The sequence below is a fragment of the Esox lucius genome, chromosome 19 (genome assembly GCF_011004845.1).
Source record: "Esox lucius isolate fEsoLuc1 chromosome 19, fEsoLuc1.pri, whole genome shotgun sequence".
Lineage (NCBI taxonomy): Eukaryota > Metazoa > Chordata > Actinopteri > Esociformes > Esocidae > Esox > Esox lucius.
Genome location: NC_047587.1, coordinates 19,526,719 through 19,544,593, shown reverse-complemented (window position 1 = coordinate 19,544,593; position 17,875 = coordinate 19,526,719). Strand labels below are relative to the sequence as shown.

At 42.4% G+C, this 17,875-nt stretch overlaps 1 protein-coding gene across 1 annotated transcript in view; it reads left to right on the top strand.

The window, feature by feature from the left end:
- Positions 1-17,875, top strand: part of LOC105022181 (transcription factor Maf) — a 54,022-nt gene that overhangs the window by 11,119 nt on the left and 25,028 nt on the right. Inside the window, exon 2 of the mRNA XM_010890380.3 lies at positions 525-597. Coding sequence (XP_010888682.1) covers positions 525-552 — 28 coding nt within the window. The 3' untranslated portion in view covers positions 553-597. The remainder of the gene's footprint in view (positions 1-524; positions 598-17,875) is intronic.

Here is a 17,875-nt window from a genome sequence, read left to right as displayed (position 1 = left end):
CAGTTTCCCTCGTTGTCATGTAAAATAACATAGTCGAGTACAGTGTCACAAATGTCATTAAACATCACTGTTCTTCTGCCTCTTCTTTCTTAGTCTTTCTACACTTCTCTCTGATGTTTTCATCCATGGTTTCCAAAACACAGATGAGCTTACCTGTGGCCCTTTCTAATTATTCTAACATCCTGATTGCTTGTTGACTACGCTGGTTAGTGTTTAAACCTTAACAACTGTGTGTTAAGAGTGCTAAACTTGCGAGGTTTTCTGTTTGGTATATTGAGTTACAGTGTATTTTGTACATAAAAGCATAATGAGAATGATCTGGGGAATAGTGTTTATGGGGTAAGGTTAATGCATTCCTCTTAGATGTTTTCAAAATTGTTGGGTTAACTATTTTTAAAGAACCAGTTATAATGTATTAGTGATTGTGAAAAAACCTCATATGGGCTTTCATTCTCTTTCTTTCTCTCAGTTTACTTTTGCCAATTTGCTTTTTTAACTGTTCCTTATAATATCTCTTTCTTCAGGACGTCAAGAAAGTTCCTGCATCTGTGATAGTGACTTGTGAATCCTGCCCCTGCCCTTTACCTGGAGTCTGAGGTAAACTTGTCAGTCATCTTGTCACCCATTCTCCTCTCCTCACTAATATCAAGTCAACAACTTAAAAACCTACAACTATATTGTCACTTCTTTTAATACAATTCTGGAGCAGCTAAAACTGTCACATTAAATGAATCCCATAAATGACATCTGTATTGTGTTTTGGTATAGCCAGTATACCACAGCAAATGGCTGTTCCCATGCGTGATACAAAGCATAGTGGGCTTGATCATTTCTAGAAATATACATTTTCTTTATTATTGTTATTTGTAAATATTCAGCGTTTTATGAAGAAAAAATACATTCACTGTTTAATGTTTATTCTATTCGCATTGTTTATTATCAACACAGACCATGATTGTCTTTGAAAAATACTTCCTAATTAATTGTTGGTGTGTTTTAATTAAGTTAATTTAAGTTAATTTCAAAAGTTGATTTCATAAAAAAATATATATTGTTGCTCACACTTCCCCAGCAGTTGTGGAGGAACAAACGTCCTCGCCGCAAATATTTTTCTCTCGTTTTCGTTTAGATTTTAGGAAGAATGGAAGCGTCTGTATGTGTCTCTGTGAGCTAGGTTGACCTGGTTTCTATAGGTGAAGCTGTTTGTTCAAAACACAAACCATCAGTTTGCGTTTTGTGGTTGTACTTTACAGACCCAGGCTCTACAGTTAATCATTCTTGATCTAAATAGTTGACACTACCTGAGGACAAGGAGGCTACTTATTTCTGGAGGACGTCTTGTTGGGATGTTTTCTCTTGTTGTTAAAACAGGCCTTTGACAGGCTCATGTCTCTGTGACTTGTGTCTGTTACAGGACACTTCTCTGATTGACAGGTGGGGTCTGACATGCTCTCCCGCTGCTCTGTCATGGGATAGGGTCATGACCTTTCTTGACTTCGACCCTGTGACTCTGCCTCTGCAGGGACAGACTTCATTTTCACAGTGACAGACAGACAGACAGGTGGATAGATAGACAGACGGCGATGGATAGAGTGCAGAAGGAGGAACAGACAGGAGTAGGGAAGGAAAAGACTTGGGGATGGAGTGATCTGGCAGTGGGAGCAGCCAGACAGGCAGACAGAGAGCGGAGGCAGACAGTGACCTTAGTGTCGTCCCAGTAGGATCGAAAAGCTTATTTAAAGGCCTGGTCAATGTGGAGTATCATCCTCACAGAGCACTGTGTCTGAGCTTGCACCCTCAGAGTCGGAGGACTCGTCACCACTGTAATACGACGCTTGCATACCCACTCACACACAATATCTGCCCACTCGGCTGAAGTAACTCTCTGAAAAGCCCTTGAAATGTGGACAAAGATAGGCCGAACATTACTGTCACCAAACCTGACTGAAGCAAGTGTTTAAGCTGAAGCATTTGGGTCGTGTGAGCCTCAAGAAGCCTTGAAAAATAAATATATAATTTACTTTAATTTCGTTTTTTACTGCATACTAAGTTTTGCAGTGTGAGCCAAGAATAGAACGGTGCACTGTGTTTTGACCATAGACATACAATGTAATCCAGTGAAGTTTTTACCTCCCGAAGGATTGAGGAACTAATTTAAACTCCTGGAAAAACTCCTGTATACACTTTCAACTGCCATTTAGGGGTCATTAATGGAGTATATTTATATGTTGATTGAGGCTGTCATTGTGCTCACATCTTAAATACAATAGCTGGAACAACAACTATTAAAAGTGCTTTGAAACACCAGAACTAGGGGCAACTAAACTGCAATCAACTCATAGGAAATGAAACCTTATCTTTGCTGGAATATTGAAATACATAATTCGGAGATTTCTTGAAACTGTCAGGCAACTGGGAGCACTAACGGAAAAAAATGAAAACACTGCGTTGGTGTTTCAAGTTTTACTTAGTGAAGGTTACAATGAAAATGTCTAAACGATTTCGGTGTCTTACTAAATGTGTGGTCTAAACCACTTTTGAGCACAGTTCTCACTCCACCCGTAATATCAAGAGGAGCCTTCACAGAATACTTGATTTGTTTGATGATTTTAATATAGACATTTAGGAATGGTTCTTCTTCTTATTATTTAACATCAATTTATAAGACTGATATATTTCATTATGATTCATTACATCTCATGGCAGAACAAGCTGCTTTAAACTAGCATGAAAGTATTTTCTTTATTCATATTTGCTTACACAATTGTATAACACAATTAATTAACTGGATTAAATTAATCAATTTCCTTTGTCATTGTTTCTTCTCATAAAGGATTTGAATGTTTTTTTAGCAACATTCAGTTTAATGTATTCTTTTAATAGTTTGTTAAAATAAAATTAGCTAATCTTTCTTTACTAATATTTCTTTACTAATCAACCTTTACGAACCTCTGTACATTACATAGTTGTGTTTTTTTATTTGAATCAATTTAATTTTAAATTACAGCAGATTATTATTTATGAAGTGTGGCTGTGTGTACATTTCCAGTGAAATTCAAATTTAATGTACCCCCTTACAGGCCCTGGGGTTTTCATTTCCCTCTCCTGCTCTGTCTCCTATGGTTTCAAATATCAAACTAAAGAATTTAACACAATTGAGAGAGAATCCCATAAAAAAATGAAATAATGGATCAATATGAATCTGTAAACCATTTGCATTCAGATTTTATAAGAGACACTTTGAGTTATTTTGGTGGGGTGACCTTTATTTGCTTTTGAAACACTTTTTCTTTATAATAACACTTTGGTTTTACATTCGATCACCCTCCAAACACCAAATCTTACGTTTGGTCATTACACAAATATGGTGTTTTTACATGGTCTTTTTCTTTGTACTCAGGAAAGCAAATGCTTACTGCTGCAAAGAGAAGATGAATCTGTTCTGTAGAATGTTTTTCTTCCCAAATACAATGAGCAAACCGAGTGAGGCTTTATCTTCATCAAGCAGCGCCATTGGAAAGTCTATTTAATAGCCTACTGCTTGCTTATAAGAGATAGCATTAAATCTAATATATAGTTGTCCAATCTGTTTCTCTTCATTGACCTGTGCTGTTGTTTGCATTGAAGACCATATCTTTACTAATCTCAGTAGTTCAAATTGTTTTACCTGTGCATGGAAGTATAAGCCATTTTTCAAATTGAAGCCATGACACTAGACACAAAATATTGTTATATTGTTCATTATTACTTTTCTCTGTGTTCAATGTAATCTGCGTGGTATTGACTGTATTACTGGTGTGAAATGGCAAAATGATTTGTGTGTGTGTTTGTGTTAGATGTTAGTACACCTGCATACTTCAGCAGGTTTTGCCTGTCAGGAGTTCTGAGGTCAGCGGTTGGGGCTTTAGAAGCTGGCAGAGGTGCAGTGTCTCCCAGGCTGTCAGTAGGCAGGTCAGGTTATTATAAAGGACCCAGCAAATACAAGGTGTGTATGTAAGGACTGTAGCTGTGTGAATGGAGGTACTGTAGATGCGTGTATGAAGGTACTTTAGATGTGTGTATGGAGGTACTGTAGATGTTTGTATGGAGGTACTGTAGATGTGTGTATGCAGGTACTGTAGATGTGTGTATGGCAGTGCTGTAGATGTGTGTATGGAGGTACTGTAGATGTGTGTATGGAGGTACTGTAGATGTGTGTATGAAGGTACTTTAGATGTGTGTACAGAGATACATTAGATGTGTGTACAGAGATACATTAGATGTGGGTATTGAGGTACTGTAGCTCTGTGTATGGAGGTACTATACTGTAGGTGTGTGTATGGGGGTATTGTAGGTGTGTGTATGGAGGTACTATAGATGTGTGTATGGGGGTACTGTAAGTGTGTGTATGGAGGTACTATACTGTAGGTGTGTGTATGGGGGTATTTTAGGTGTGTGTATGGAGGTACTATAGGTGTATATGGTGGTACTGTAGCTGTGTATATGGGGTAATGTAGATGTATCTCTGCGGTAATGTAGGTGTGTGTATGGAGGTAATGTATGTGTGTGGGGGTGTTGTGTTGGTGTGTTTATGGGGGTTATGTAGGTGCATATATATATATATATATATATATATATATATATATATATATATATATATATATGTATCTTTGTTAATGCAGTATTTGTCCTTGCTTTTTATACCATCATATACCTGCAGTATACATCATTTCTTAGAGCAATGCCATTTGACAAGGTTTTTCACTTTACTCTTCTCTTCTGCTTTCAATTGATGTTAATGTACAATGCAGCATCTCTTCCTCCTATGTTTCTAGTTGTTTGAGTACTGAGCCCACATTTAGACTGTTGTTTTATTCAGATGCATTTTAATTAGTCTTTAGTGGAGACTTGGGTACACTGTGTGAGTGTGTGTGTGTGTCTGTTGAAGGGGGGGGGGGGTTTAGCCCTGAGACACTGTTGTCATCAGGTTGTGTGTGTTCACAGCATGATTGAGAGAGAAGCAATGATTAGTTGTGAGTTAGTGTAATGTATTCCCCCTTTAGCCTACAGCGTACCCCCGTCTCCACCTCCCTCTCTCATCTTTTCTTCCATGATCATCCTCTCCTCGCAGATACTCACAAAGCCACACGTCTTGCCCCCCCCCCCCATCTTCGTTTCCTTGCAGTGTCTCCCCAGCGCTAGCTCGTTAGCTTTGCACCCCGTGTCTAATTAAACTCCAGCAGCCTTGTGTTAGCGTTGATGCTATAGAGATGTTAACATGGCACAATACCAACATGCCTGAGGATATGTCTCAATACAGAGTCCTACAGGAAGACTCCATCACGCGGAATAAAACCCCCAGTGCTAATGATTTATTCAATAACCCAACTAGTATTTCAACAGCAACACAATTGCAGACCTCTTTATTTAAATATAGTAGACCCATGTCTTTATGAGCATAGATCACTATACTTGGGATGTCCTGCCGGCACAGAATACATCTTTGATCCTGGCCTGCGATGCCTCCATGTCATTGTGTGTTTTAGGTGTGTGAGTGAATTACAGTGTATCCTACCTCTGCTTGTACTGTATAAATGGATCCACCTGTGTCTGTACATTCACATCCCAGCTCCAGCCGCTCATCACGTCTGACAGACTCTTTACTTCCGCTCTCTGAGACCCAGAATACACACACACACACACACACACACACACACACATACACACTAAGAGAACATTTTTCGTAGGCCTGGCAGGTACAGGAATTTTCTTCTGCTTTTTATCTTGATAAATAACCAGACTGTTGGGAAACCGCTGAATTCCAGCTTCCTCAATAGGTGTCATCAGTATGACATTCATTTGATGTCCTGTAAACTAACTAATTAACTATCTAACTTAGAGATAAATAAAGACAGCGCTAAATACACTCTGGTGTTTCCACACCCCCATACACACAGAACAGGTACAGTAGCAGTATACACACACAAAAATACAAATAAATACACAAACAAACATAAACACATACGCACCTACAAACACACAGCTCACACCAGCACACACAGACTGCGTGATGAAGGGATTCCTCGGTGGCCTAGCGATTAGCAACATTTCTCCTCCTCTCGTCCCTGCCTGCCTCCCTCCCCTCCCTGCATCCGTTCTCATTGACATCATTATCTGAGACATCGACAGAGGGGAGGACTGGAAACCAAAGAGAGCAGATCTGCTGGGAATCTCTTCCTGAATCATTAAAGCTCTTTCTTCTCCCTGGAATACTTGCCTGTTAAACACAGTATGTGTGTGTGTGTGTGTCCACATTTTACCACAGTTTACTGTGAGGACAGAAAATACTCAAGGATAGTAAAACAAGGAACATTTGACCTGTTGTTAGTTTGCTAGTCCCACACAAGGAAAGAAGGTCAGGGATTACATTTATGGTAAAAGTCTCATTTGGGGTTGGAGTTCAGATTTGTGGTCATGGTTAGGAGTTATGATTAGGTTTAAGGTTAAGGTAATTTTTTTGGGAAGTGAAGCTTAGTATTGGGGGGGGGGGGACTCGTTTTTTTATGTTCTATTTTCTGTCCTCAGAAGGATAAGAATTCTTAGAATGTCAGCTGAACAGGCTGAGGCGGAGCATGTGTCGCATTTTATGTGGTGGTCCATAAGGAGTGCGTTCCCCATGTCCCTCGCTAGGAACTCTCCGTGCCTGTCATAAACGTTTAATCAGCCATGTAAACCCAGTGTCCAAGCCAGCTCTCCCATGATCCCTGCCTGTCTGGCCTGACTGATACACCAAGCCAGATCACTCCAAATCATTGCCTGTATTAGAGCCAGGTGTTAACATTTTTATATATGACTTGAAAACTGGCCTGTGGGCAATGGTGAGTAATGTTCCATTTAAATAAACTGTCAGTTTGTTAGGGGATTGGGATGCTGCTGGGCAGTAAAGCCACTGACTTTTACTCGAATGTAGACACATTTAATATGGAGGTCTAATGTGCTGCCACTACATTAGTGTGTGCTGACACATTCATGTTTTTTTGTTTTCCTGTAGATGTTTGTCTCCCCCGGGGTGAGCTGTGAGATAATGTTGGATACACCAGCTCAGGAGAAAGTGATAGGGCAAGGCAGGGCTCAGTCCATTCAGCCTGCCCCCTGGCGCTGAACGGTGGCTGTAGTACAACTCAACTCACAGACACCTGCAACCACTTTCTATAGGGGCCAAAACGGTTTGTAGTTTGTTACAGGTAGAGATTACAAGACTTGCCCACCGTCTTCTTAAAAGACTCTCCAAAGTGAGAAAAGCATCAGAGACTATTTGGAGGTACTGTAGCAGTGTGTACAGTAAGGAGCAGAAAATGTTACTAGCAGCAGAATGGAAAGGCATCACTGTCTATAGACCACTCTATTGTCAACAGGGATGAATCCATCAGTTTAGCCAGCATGAGCTGAGGAGTGGAGAGGGGCGTATGTCAGGCTAGTCCTACTAACAAAATGAGTGCGAGAGTGGGTGGGAGGGAGGGAGGGAGGGAGGGAAAGAAGGGGAGTGAGAGAAAGAGAATATGAGGGAGATGAAGAGAGAGAGGAAGAGTGAAAGAGAAATAGAAAGTCGATGTAAACCGTACATCTGATATATAGCCAATGCGGTTGGCTCACACTCACTCTACAGCCTGATAAAGCACACACACCGCCTGTCTCTGTCTCTCTGTGTCTCTCTGTATGTCTGTTTGTCTCTCTCTGTGTCTCTCTGTATGTCTGTTTGTCTCTCTCAGTCTCTCTGTATGTCTGTTTGTCTGTCTGTGTCTCTCTGTATGTCTCTTTGTTTCTCTCTGTGTCTCTCTGTATGTCTGTTTGTCTCTCTCTCTGTCTCTCTGTATGTCTGTTTGTCTGTCTGTGTCTCTCTGTATGTCTCTTTGTCTCTCTCTGTGTCTCTCTGTATGTCTGTTTGTCTCTCTCTGGCAGTCTGTCTCCTATATCCCTCTATTGTTTTCAATGTGTATGGTTTAATAGGAGTGAAAAACATTTGTTTAAATTCCAAAGCAAAAATAAGATGTGACATGGCTGTATCATTCTATTAAATTACTAACTACAAAGTTGCCCAAATCTTATTTTTGAACACTCATCTGTTCTTTGTCTTCCTGTAAATTAGTGATTAATAGGGCTTTTTGATCATATACAATGACAGCATGTGTTGAATACAGTAGGACATGCTCTACAGGGGATCTGACGCACACAACAGCCACTCATTACAGCCGAACGCTGTCTGAACCAACCTGTACAGTATGCTGAAAAGACAGTGAAATAATATACAGCTATGGGGCAGCACATGGTCAAATGTTTAGTGGCCAGTTACTGCAAGGTTGCCGGTTTGAATCCATGATCAGATGAGATGAAAAACATATGCCCTTGAGATAATGCACTTAACCTGATTTGCTCACGTGAGTTGCTCTGGATAAGAGACCATGTTAAATGGCCATGTTAAATGGCTGTTACTGCAGGACGGCCCAGCTCCAGTGTGTTTCCAGGACAACAGGGATGATGATAGAAGAATTACATGGAGCTGGTTCTTACAGTGACCTTTTCATGCACCACACCATGCCTTGTTAAAATAATACTGGTAGAACTGCTGGGTTGTGGACCGAATGCAGTGGGTGTGATTCTGTGGGTGTGATTCTGTGGGTGTGATTCTGTGTGTGCGATTCAGTGGGTGTGATTCTGTGGGTGTGATTCTGTGTGTGTGATTCTGTGGGTGTGATTCTGTGGGTGTGATTCTGTGGGTGTGATTCTGTGTGTGCGATTCAGTGGGTGTGATTCTGTGTCTGTGATTCTGTGGGTGTGATTCTGTGGGTGTGATTCTGTGGGTGTGATTCTGTGGGCGTGTTTCTGTGTGTGTGATTCTGTGGGTGTTTTGCTGTGTTTGATAGTGTGGGTGTGATTCTGTCTGTGTGTGTTGCTCTGTGGGTGTTGCTGTGTGTGTGTTTCTGTGTGTATGATTCTGTGTGTGGGTGTGTGTGTGTTTCTGTGCGTAAAAAGTAATCAGAGATTTTGGAAGAATTTCTAGCCAACAGAGATCAATGACCAGTCAATGGCAAACTTTCAAAACGTCGTTACCCGGCTAGCCGTCGTTACCCTGTCACCCAACTTATCTGTTTCTGAGACCAATCAGAACTTTTAGAATGTGTTCACATTCTAGAATTCAGATCCAGACCAATTGCGTCGAACTGCAGGCATTTGTGAGCATTTGGCCGGAGCAATGAGTTTGGGTAGCCAGGCAATCTGGGGTACTGGATAGGTACTGGATAGGCAACTTTAAATGCTCCTTTGGTCACGGACACTTAAGAGTTAACTGCTCCTCTCTCTCCCCTCTTTCTATCCAACCCCCTCCCCAATGTCACCCCCTCCCTGTCCTCCCCCCAACCTCTAACTCCTGTGCTTGCTCAACTGAGCTGGGTCAAGGTTGAAATACATACAGCACAAAGGGAGCAAATAGAGAGACAGATAGAGAGAGAGAGATAGAGAGATAGATAGAGAGAGATAGGGGTGTGATAGGCACTCATTTTGGCACACTGCGTGAACATATTGTCCTGGCTCTGCAAACGTGTCTTCATCTGGATCTCTGGCCTACCTCCATCTCTTTCTCCTTCATGCAAACACACAGGTCCACAGGTAACTGCCCAAATGAAGGAAACCTGGGAGTTGAGGAGTGTTGACATCAAGGAGAAAGGTGTTTCCATACAGGTGTGGAATTAACATCTCATCATGCTTTGGTTCTTAAAGGAAGATGGGTCTTCCATGGGTAGGGGATGAGATCTCAGGAACTCGGAGAGAGGGGCTATTGTTGGGAAAAGTTTGGCAGAAGCTTCTGTGCTCATCTTCCTAATGGTTCACTATGGCCACCTCAGTCACCAGAAATCAAGTCAAGTCTGTTTGGGAGATTCTAGAATGGTTGTAGAATACTTTGTAGAGGTACACATCCCTGAAGAAAACCTGGGCGTCGGATTAATGACCAGGACTTGATAATAAGAAGGAAGCAGGGTGGATCCACATCAGGCCAAACATTCTAAAACATGTACAGCACAATACTCCTTACTTGACACAGTGTGGAAATCAATTCAACACACTGAAGCAAATAGACCTTGGATGCATCTAATAATGAATACATACACTCCTAGAGCGGGACTAAGAAAGAGTCTTCACCTCCTATCTCACCTGTCTCACCCTGTACCTCACCTCCTATCTCACCTGTCTCACCCTCTACCTCACCTCCTATCTCACCTGTCTCACCCTGTACCTCACCTCCTATCTCACCTGTCTTATCTGGTACCTCACCTCCTATCTCACCTGTCTCACCCTGGACCTCACCTCCTATCTCACCTGTCTTATCCTGTACCTCACCTCCTATCTCACCTGTCTCACCCTGTACCTCACCTCCTATCTCACCTGTCTTATCCTGTACCTCACCTCCTATCTCACCTGTCTCACCCTGTACCTCACCTCCTATCTCACCTGTCTCACCCTGTACCTCACCTCCTATCTCACCTGTCTCCTTAACCCAGTTTTAGTTCCAGTGTAGTTCCATAATTAGTGAAAGACTGGGCCTGACAACACCAGACTATACCCACCGTCCTGGCGTGAGCAGCGGAGGTCACAGGTAAAGGTCAAATCCACATTCCATGTCTCCAGTCAAAGAGAGGCCATAAGGGTCATAGGGAGCTTAACATGGGATCTCGAGATGAAAAGTAAAGCTGATCACAAAAAGCCAGAAAGATCCCTCTCTTTTAGTCTACGTTCCTTTCAAATCCTTTTTCTGTATTTCATGTAAGAGTTTGTCAACAGATGAGTTATGGTGGTGAGGGGTGTGAAGAACCTTAGTTGTTTTGTCAGCAGAGTTGAAATTAGCAACAAATACATCTGAATGTTATTCTGCTGATAGTGTCAGTATCAGTGTATGCAGTCTGTAGGGGCTATCCAAATAAAGCTGGGCCTTTTTTCTCCATCTCTCCTCTCCCAGGCGTAGATAATTACATGTTCTTTTTAATTTAAGTTCCATTAGAGATGTTTTCCAGAATGTCTACTTCTTAACTTTATTTTTTTATAGCATCAAAGTGAAATTTAAAATAGGGCGATCATTGCAATTTAATTCCGACAAATCCCTTTGTGAATTTCTTCTAGTGTTTGTTTACAAGTGTGTTTGCCTGCTTCTGAGTGTTTGTTGTGAGGGCTTGTGTACAACTGTTTGTGTTCATGTCTGTGTGGTTCCATGCTGCACACTGTTCCATGGTTATTCACTTGACTGTTTGTGTTCATGTCTGTGTGGTTCCATGCTGCATGGTTATGCACTTGACTGTTTGTGTTCATGTCTGTGTGGTTCCATGCTGCATGGATATGCACTTGACTGTTTGTGTTCATGTCTGTGTGGTTCCATGCTGCATGGATATGCACTTGACTGTTTGCGTGTGTCAGTGTCAGTCGCACTGGGCTTTATGTAAATAGATAAGATGGTGTTTTATTCCCAATCAGAGGAATCTCCTGTCGCCTCCCAGTCTCTACATAATAACCTCCAGCAACGCTGTGTACTCCAGAGACGTGCACATACACACACACACGCATACACACACACACACACACACACACTGCATATTGCAGACACTGCATATTTCCTCTCTCAGGGGGGAAAAGCTTTGATAAATGAAAATAAATACTTTTCTTCACATACAGAGCTATATGGAGAGGGAGGGGAGAGGAGAGGGGGAGTGAAAAGGGGAGTGAAAGGGGGTGTGAGAGAAAGGAAGACACAACAGGGGTATGAAGAGGAGAGGAGATGGGGAGTGAGAGAGATGAAGAGAACAGCGGTAGGAGAGGGACAGTGAGAGAGATGGAGACACAACGGGGGTAGAAGAGGGAGTGAGTGGGGAAGTGTGGGGGATGGATGGGGAGGAGAGAGAGAGGGGGAGGAGAGGGGTGAGGACACAAGAGGGGGAGAGTCTGTGGGAGGGATAGAGAGATGGAGAAGCGGAGGAGAGGTAGAGGGGAGGGGCTAAAAAGGATAAGCAATGTCCCTATTAAAAAAAGAACAGTACTAATAAATTTGATTTAAATAATGATAGGACAACTGGAAAAGGGCAGCATTGGATTTGATGATTTTAATGATGAGAGAGTGTGTGTGCGTGTGTGTTAGGTCTGAATACAAAGGTTACTGTTCAGGAAATGGCTGTATGTATGTCTTTTCAGCTGATCGGTATCTAAAGATAGAAAAACAAAGAGCGACAAAGAGGGCAGGGACAAAGAAAAGGCACTAAAGGTTTAGGTGGCTGAAGAGATAAACAACGCACGACTTTGAGGAAACATCCTCCTCTCTTCCCGTCCATTTGTCAGTCTGCAGTCAGAGAAGCCCCTGTGTTTTCCATTAGCCCTCTGTCCCCACCGTCTGCCAGAACTCATTTAAAACAACACTCTCAACCTTTAGACAGCTCTATAACTATAACTCTGGCCTCTCCTTTCCTCCTGTCCTCCCTTCATCCACCGCTAAATGACTTTCTGAAATAAAGAACACCTATCTTATCTGCTGCTGCTGGCCCCATTGTGGAGCCCCTGTCTCTGGTCCCCCCGGACTCAACAGTTCTGTGGCATCGTTTAGCTGGCTGTTTTTCTTCACTGCATCACAGCTCATATTCAGCTGCCGGCATGGGACAGGTGTCCAATCGCTCGCTTCTTTCATGAGACAAACTAACGTTCCTGCTTGGGTGGTGGGGGGGTGGGGGGGTGGGGGGGGGTTACTGTGCGCACGGTTCTCGGGGTCCCCGCCAGGCCCACAGTAGGGGAACCAGACGGATGATGGGAGAATAGGAGTGCAGAGCTGCTAAATCTCTCTACAACAAATCTGTATCACTAGATGCTTCTTCCCAGAACACGACACAACACAATAGACACACACACACACACACACAGACACACACACGTACTATACCGTTTGAAATTTGAATGATTGATTGATTGTTACAAGAAGGTGATTGTGTCCTTAGCCCAGTGCTGTGTACATTCTGCCCTATGCAGTAGTAGGCAGTGTAGGCCGGACTATAGATCAGTTTACACTATGTAGATGGCTCTTACCATACAGCCTACCGCAGACACACAGCAGCTCTCCCATCCACAGGGATCAAAGGAATACAGTTAACTGCCATATTTCCCATGCCTATGCATTTGCTTATTGATTAGCTATATCAGCTAGCTCACCTAAAGCACAATGTTCTATTAGCATATTGTACTTGGGATTTTCCTTTGTTTGCATTTTTTTAAGGTGTGTGTAATGAGCATGTCAAATGTGTGTGTGTGTGTGTGTGTGTGTGAGAGAGGGAGAGACAGAGGGATGAGAGAAGCAGTAATTCTCTGTCTACCCTGAGGTCCTCTCAGCCTTGCAGGCCCCCACTGTATAGGCCCCCTGACACATGCCTGAACGGAAAGACAGGACACACTAATTGGCCCCTGTGTTAATGCCTACGTGTGTGGATGTGGGTTAATGCAAGTGTGTGTGTGTGTGTGTGTGTGTGTAGATGTGCATGCATGTGTTGAAAGCCAGTATTGTCAGCACTTGGAGCTGAGAGACCCTTTCTCAGGACCGCCCTCTGCGGGAGGGAAACATTTGAAAGTTCACGTTTTTAAGGGAAATTGAATGAAAGCGTCTCTGATGGGATGTCCACATAAAGACATGGAAAGTGACACACTTCCTAAAACATCTCTGCATTTACGGGATTGGTTGAGCAGTGCAAAATAAAAAAAATTAAAGAGACGGTATTCCAGTCCATTATGTGGGGGATTTAACATCAGGCATCTCTGTGAGAGTCAGCTATGTTAACTCAGCCTGAGAACCTGTCTGATACAGACCCACCTAAACAATTACACAGTATGATACATTCTCCTCTGCTCTGCAGACAGACCAATCCCAGCATTTAAAATGTATTGACTGGAACTCAAACACATTTACAGTGAATGCATACTTAATGTGTTTATTTATTTGCTCGTTTATGTAATAAATACAACTGGAATTATATTCAATTGAAAATAATTGTAAGTAAAAGTTGTTGCCTTGTTTCATCATATTGTAATTATGCCGTTTGAATTGTATTCAATGATATGATAATTATGCTTCATTGTTTAGAGGTTTGGAGCGCCTAGTTAGCTCTAATTGGTTCGTTATCTCTCTGTGTTTATTAAATGCTCTGTAATTGTTATTTACCATGTGAGGATTTCTAAAGATTTGTCTCCAGTATCAAAACAAATTAATTACAGAAGACACATTAAAAACAACACCAATGATAACAGCAGGGGCTGTGTGCTTCTGTGTGTGTTGTGTGTGTGTGTGTTTGTGTGTATGTTTGTGTTAGTGTTTGACTGTTTGTGCTTAATTCTTGCAAATGAGATTCATAACTAAATGCATCTGCTCAGGTAGTATGCAGATTGCATGTTGATTGAATACCTTTAAGTGTTGCTTGAATACCTAATGTTGCTGGGAGAATGAATATGATCAGAGCACTGAGGTGAGCTGATGTTGTCACCGTGGTTCCATATACTAATCTATAAAACCTGATAATGAGGATATGAATATTAGTGAAGGGGTGAGATACGGTATGATGTTGCAAACATGCATCCTAGGAATTAAATCTGTAAAACGTGATTATATTCAGAATTAACATAAACAAGGATATGGATATTAATTAAGTATGCAGTAAAGCTAGCACTCACAATCAACAAATCTCATTCATACCTCAGTATAGTTTAACTCTCACTTTACACCCTCCCTGTAGTCTCTCATATTCCTGGACTCAAACAGTACGGCCACCTATTTCTTCCTTGTTTAATGATAGCAGCCTAAGGCACTCTTTCATAGCAACAAGCCACAGTCTGACCACCACAGTCTGACCACTACAGTCTGACCACCACAGTCTGACCACCACAGTCTGACAACCACAATCTGACCACCACAGTCTGACAACCACAGTCTGACAACCAATGTCTGACCACCACAGTCTAAGTTTGAGCCTCGTGCCACTGGCTGACGAGTGGCTGTGAATGCCCAGCACTGAAGGCATGAATGTCTCCTGGTCTTATGGAGCTCCTACGATTCAAGCAGTGCTGGTCCTTACAATGCTGAGGTCATCAGATGAGAGAGGGCGCACATTACTTCCTGGTTGGAAGAACAGTTTGGGGAAAAGCAGCACCGATGTGTATAAGAAAAGCTCACACAACTTCATCTCTCTCAAATCTGTTGGGATGTGCTTCGATGATATATGATTACAAAAGGATATGAAGCTTTACTCCTTCTGACTCCTGCTATGTCTTTAGCTCACTCTCTGGCTCACTCGCTGTTTGTTTCTCTGTCGCTCTTTTTCGCTCTAGCTGTCTTTCTCTCCTCTCTCTCTTCCTCTCTATCCACAATCATCTTTCAGTGTCTACATACAGACTGATTGACTAGCAGTATGAATCCAGCTGCGGAAGACAGCTGTGACAGTACGCACACACGCTTGTGCACACACACACACACCGTCTCACTCTTTCTGAGGTTCTATTTTCTCTCTGTCTTCCTCCTGCTACATATGTCCAGTCCAGCTGTGGTCCTGTGGAAACTGGAGCTTTGTCTCTAGTCTGTTCTCAGTCTAATTAAACCAGAGGGAGAAGGTGCTCTTCACTCATCAGTCTCTTTCACCATGAGAGTGGCTGTCCTGCTGGGAGAGAAGCCGTTCTATTTTAATCATTACACTTAAACTGTATTTAATGTCAAGATAGGTTTAGATCCATGTTGGTGTAAAACACACAAAAATATGGTGCAGAAATTGCAAGCTGTACAGGTCAGGACAGTGTATTAACAGGTCAATATATGAGATAGTATAGTGTATTTCCATGTCAATATCTGAGATAGGACAGTGTATTACCAGGTCAGTATCTGAGATAGGATTGTGTATTAACAGGTCAGTATCTGAGATAGGACAGTGTATTACCAGGTCAGTATCTGAGATAGGATAGTGTATTACCAGGTCAGTATCTGAGATAGGACAGTGTATTAACAGGTCAGTATCTGAGATAGGACAGTGTATTACCAGGTCAGTATCTGAGATAGGACAGTATATTACCAGGTTATTATCTGAGATAGGATAGCGTATTTGTGGGACCAAAGGGGACAGGGTTTAATTACAGTATGGCCTATTGATAGACGCCACCTAGCCAATGCCTCTACTTTATTACAATTAAAACACAGAAAGCAGCAAAGCACCTGCAAATCAATGATCCACTCTGGGGGTCTGGAGAAGGCTAACGTTTGCTGTTTCACACCACCACAGACAAAGGAAAGAAGGGGTTCTTTTAAGCTCGTTTACTGGATAGACAATAGTCTGAAATGACTGAAGTAAAAACCTTCCGATAGAATGGAAAGGGAAAGTAGAACAAAATAAATCATCTTTATGGTCATCATAATTTTTTCTTCTATTAGGTAGAAGTTATCCTATGGTGATTAAGGATGGCCACCACATTTATCTTTCATTTCATTATGTTTTACTTTTAATTAACTGATTTTAATACTACTTGTAATAACAGACATTTAATTCACAGACACTGTCTCAAACAACAAAGCGAGACCTGGAGATGTACATTCAGTCAAACTCTCAAAACACTCCTGTGTGTATGTTAGTGTATAAATATGAAAGGCCATGTGTCTGCCGGATGTAGTGGCCCAGGGTTTTTAAAGGCGCTTCAGTAGCATACCTTTTAGGAGCGATGCTGCAGGCAGAGGGACGAAGCCGCTGGCTAGGAATCATGTAGTAGACAGCATGCTGAACCATGCGTAGCACCAGAACAGGCCACTCTACAGACCTGTATGTTAACATCACATATCACTACAGGACCAACATAGAAGAAAGACAGAAAGACAGATGGGAAGAGGGTAGAGGGGGAGAGAGAGTGAGACAGATGGGAGGGGGTTAGAGGGGGAGAGAGTGTGAGACAGATGGGAGTGGAGCAGAGGGGGAGAGAGAGTGAGACAGATGGGAGTGGAGTAGAGGGGGAGAGAGAGTGAGAAGAAGAGAGGGGGTTAGATGGGTCAATATAAATAGCAACCAAGCAAGATATAGTATGTTATCATACCAGGAAACACAGCCAAGTGCACTGCACTTATCACTACATCACACACACACACACACACACATACAGTGCATGTGGTGGCAGCCATGGTGATTTGTTGGTTGTGTTGGTGCAGTGGACCGTGGCGGTGGAGCTGTAACAGTTTGATGGTATAGGCTTTATGAGGACACTATATAATATGTGAGACAGTTTATTCAGTGAGTGTCGGGGGGGGGGGGGGGGGGTATCAGATGCTATGGAAACCAGTACTCCCCTTTGGCCCTACTGGACTCATTTACAACTTGACTAGCTTTCTGTTTGGCTACTGAACCCCCCCCCCCCTCCCCCAATTGGCTACTGATTTAACTCCAGGTATGGTTCTAATTAGCTCTCTGATCAGGTAATTGACTAAGTCTGCAATAGACTATTAAAGAGAATACAGAAGAAACTAAAGCTGGCTGCAAAACGCACCCAACTGTGACAAATACCTGTATAGACCGGTTCTCTGAGAATCACTGTGCTAAAGAGTCAGAGGATGATCTGTATAAAGGCTGTGTGCTGATAGATCATCCTGGAATAAAGATGATGGATTGTGGTATTGATTGATCCGGGCCTCAGCCATGGCTAGACTGGCTTCTTCCACTGACAGGGAGAGAGGGAGTTCCACTCATTGTTATTCTCTGACTCACGGTGTGTGTGTGTTACAGGCTCAGATTCACTGTGTCAAGGCCGCCGTTGAGAAGCCAAAGCAATGGCCTTTCTCTGTTCACGCTGATGCTCTCTCTGTCCGTCA